Genomic DNA, 3,334 nt, shown 5'->3' on the forward strand with positions numbered 1-3,334 from the left:
TCGACCAATGCTGCCATGTTGGCTAAGCCGCAGACCCGCCCGCCGGGCTGTCGCATGCATGCTCCTCTCGCTCGCATGCACCTCCCCTCCTCCTCTCCCTCCCCCCTGTCACTCCACTCCTCCACGCCCCTCCTCCTCCTCCTCCACCACCCACCCCGCCAGCCTCCCGCCGCCGCCGTTGCCACCGCTACCACTGGGCGCACCTGGGCAGCGAGCGCATCTCGATCTTGCTGCCGTCGCGCAGCGTGATGACCATGTCACCCCAGGCGCCCACGCCCCGCCCGATGCTCACCACCTGGGACACCTCCTCGTACGCTGCATCCAGCTGCTCATCTGCGGGAGAGGCAGGCGGGAGGTGGAGGAGGTGGTGGAGGAGGAGGAGGAGGGGCGTGGAGGAGTGGAGTGACAGGGGGGAGGGAGAGGAGGAGGGGAGGTGCATGCGAGCGAGAGGAGCATGCATGCGACAGCCCGGCGGGCGGGTCTGCGGCTTAGCCAACATGGCAGCATTGGTCGACGTGGGCTCCAGGGACAAAGCAGGGACACAGAGTCGCACAGCGCTCCCGTCCACGCGCCATGCAGCCCTCGCGCACACCACCACAGCAGCGGCCCCGCTGCCCCGCCGCCGCTCCCCCGCTGCCCCGCTCACTCTGCCAGGGCGCGGTGGTGATGACGCTGATGCGGCGGTCGGTGAAGCGGTACTTCACAAACAGGCCGCGCCCCAGGGCTGAACGCAGGGCAGGGGGGTCAGGCAGGGGGTCATGCAAGGGGTCAGGCAGGCAGGCAGGCAGGCAGGGTGCGAGCATGGCACGTCCCGACGGCCCAGCCCGCAGCGTGCGCGCTGCCCATCAGGCTCTGCAGCCAGCAGACCGCGCGCCTGCGGCCCGCGGCTGCCACTCGCCGCCGGCCGCGCATGCATGGCGCCCCTACCCCTTCTCCACTGGCCCGCTGAATCCCCGACAGCACGCCTCACCCGCGACAGAGAGCGGCAGCCAGAGCAGCGTGATGCCCAGCGCCAGGTTGACCGCCAGGTCGCCGCGGTGAGGCGCTGCACGGTGGAAGAACAGGGGGGCCAGGGGCCGGAGCAGGCACGGGCGCGCCAATCAGCAGCGCAGCTCAGCAGCGCGGCGGCATGACGGTGCAGCGACTGGCGCCTCCGCATCCACGCGTGGCGTGCCCACGGCTGCAACCGGCGGCGCATCGCCGCCCTGGCTGGCGGGCTCCAACCCCTGCTCTGCCTCCCGCGGCGCAGCCGCCGCAGCCACCCAGCACGGCCCCTGTCCATCCTGCGCGCCGCCGAATTTTTGTTCTTTTTTTCTTTCCTACTCGCGCTGCTCACGCCCCGCCCAGGCTCACGTGACTCAAACACCACCGACTCGTTGCTGTAGTCGTACTGCTTCTTGCGCCCCGGGGCCGCCGCCTTCTCGGGCTTGGCCGCCGACTTCTTGCCCGTGCCTGCGGGGTGACGGGAGCAGGGGGCGGGGCAGTGCAGGGTGGGAGGCAGGCGAAGGGCAGGGACAAGGCGCATGGGTGCCTGGCTGGCCGCAGCGGGGCATGCCAGGGCTGGTGGGCCTGGCAGCAGGGCATGCAGGAGAGCGGCTGGCGGCAGTCGAGGCAGCGACGGCGGCGGCGGCAGGCGCACCGTAGGGCGTCTCTCCCTTGGCTGTCTTCAGGGCCGCCAGCCGCGCCTCAAAGTCCTCGTCGTCGTCATCGTCGGCTGCAGAGACATGGACGGAGCACGTGTGCCGGGTGAGGCTGGGGGGGTGGAAGCAAGCACCGCTCCGCAGCGGCGCTGGCGGCCGCCGCCCACCAGCCCTGCCCCGCCAGTCTGCGCGGGCCCCGCGGCCACCCACCTTGCGCCCTCACCACCGCGAGCCGCCTGGCTGGCCGGCCGGTGAAAAAGACTGGCGCCGACGATGCTGCGGGGCGGCCACGAGGAGCCACACTGCGGCTGCTGCTGAGGCGCGCGCCAGGGCAATGGACAGCGCTCAGGGACAGCATTGCAAGGGCTGGGCGGACGGCAGGCGCGGCGAAAACTGGGGGCTGCTGGAGCGTCGGGAGCGAGAGACAGGCACCGTCCAGCAGCAAGGGAGGACCGATGAAGCAGATGGGGTGACTGGAGCGATTCTCGGCATCCGCAGGACGAAGCCACCAACACCACAGTACACTTGCTCCATGATGTGTACCGCCGGCTGTCAGATTCTGTGACTGATCGGAGGCAAGACGAGGGCGCAGGCCAATTGCAGGCCCAGCACAGTCGTGCCATCATGCAGGCACAGGTCATTTGAGTCGTGCTGCGACCCAGACAAAACGGCGGAGACCAACCGACTGGCAAAAATGCACTGCCGCTTCTTCGCGGCATGGCCAGCGGAAACAAGCAAATCAAAGCAGAGCAAAGTGGGGAGAAAGAACTGCGGAAACAACAGCTAGTCACGACAAGCGAAAACTTGTAGAGTACAAGAAAGGCATGGCGGAGCGAGGCCGGCCCTAGTCCAGCCCAGCCCGAGACGCCGCCAACTCGTACCGAGCGCGCTCCAGAGCCTCCACCTGTGCCCTCATGTTGCTGCGCGTGTCCTGCGGCAGCAGGGCCCGAGCAAGGTCGGAGGCAGGCGGGGCATCAAAAACCAGGTGCGAGGCATGCCACCCCAGCCACCCCTGTTGACCTATCCATCGTTTGTCCTCCGCCACACACACGCACATCAACTAATTGTCCCATACATGCCACACACACCCGGCGCCCCCACCTGCAGCTCTTTCTCGATCAGCTGGATGCGGCTGCGGCTGGTGCCCAGCTCGCCCCGCGCCGCCTCCAGCACCCGCTGCTGCGCCTCCAGCTGGGCCTGCTGCGCCTCCAGCGCCGCCACTTTGGCCTCCAGGTCGTGCCTGCGTGTGAAGGGAGGGCCGCAGCAACGCGGGAGGCAGCAACAGCACGCTGGGGACAGCGTGCAGCAGGCAGCGTGTGCCCGACGGGCTGCCTGTTTGTACGCAGGGCAGGTAAGCTGCTGCCACGCGCTGGCTGGTGGCAGCATGCCTCGCAGTGCGCCGCCAGCGGCTGGCAGCACTGCCGTTGGCGCCAGATGGACCGCGACCGCACGGCACCCAGCCGGCAGCGGCACGGCAGGCAGCACATGCGCCCCAGACTCACCGCGTCGTCTCCAGCTCATCCATCAGCTCGCTGAGCTGGGAGGACTTGGACTCCAGCTCGCTGCGGGTCTCGCTGAGCTGGCGCGCCAGGTCGCAGCTGCGGCAGTGCAGGCGGCGCAGCAGGCCAAAGCCCACCGCCGCCGCGCCCGCCGCCAACACCGCCCCGATCTCCGCTGCCGGCACGCGGTTCTCT

The 3,334-nt window shown here is 69.4% G+C and overlaps 1 protein-coding gene across 1 annotated transcript in view; it reads right to left on the reverse strand.

The window, feature by feature from the left end:
• Positions 1-1,058, reverse strand: part of CHLNCDRAFT_14429 (hypothetical protein) — a gene marked incomplete at both ends in the record, with an annotated part of 1,288 nt that extends 230 nt beyond the window's left edge. Inside the window, 3 exons of the mRNA XM_005842949.1 lie at positions 204-333; positions 647-724; positions 971-1,058. Of these exons, the coding sequence (XP_005843011.1) occupies positions 204-333; positions 647-724; positions 971-1,058 (296 nt within the window). The remainder of the gene's footprint in view (positions 1-203; positions 334-646; positions 725-970) is intronic.
• Between the last annotated feature and the right edge of the window lie 2,276 nt (positions 1,059-3,334).

This window comes from Chlorella variabilis, assembly GCF_000147415.1.
Source record: "Chlorella variabilis unplaced genomic scaffold CHLNCscaffold_37, whole genome shotgun sequence".
NCBI lineage: Eukaryota > Viridiplantae > Chlorophyta > Trebouxiophyceae > Chlorellales > Chlorellaceae > Chlorella > Chlorella variabilis.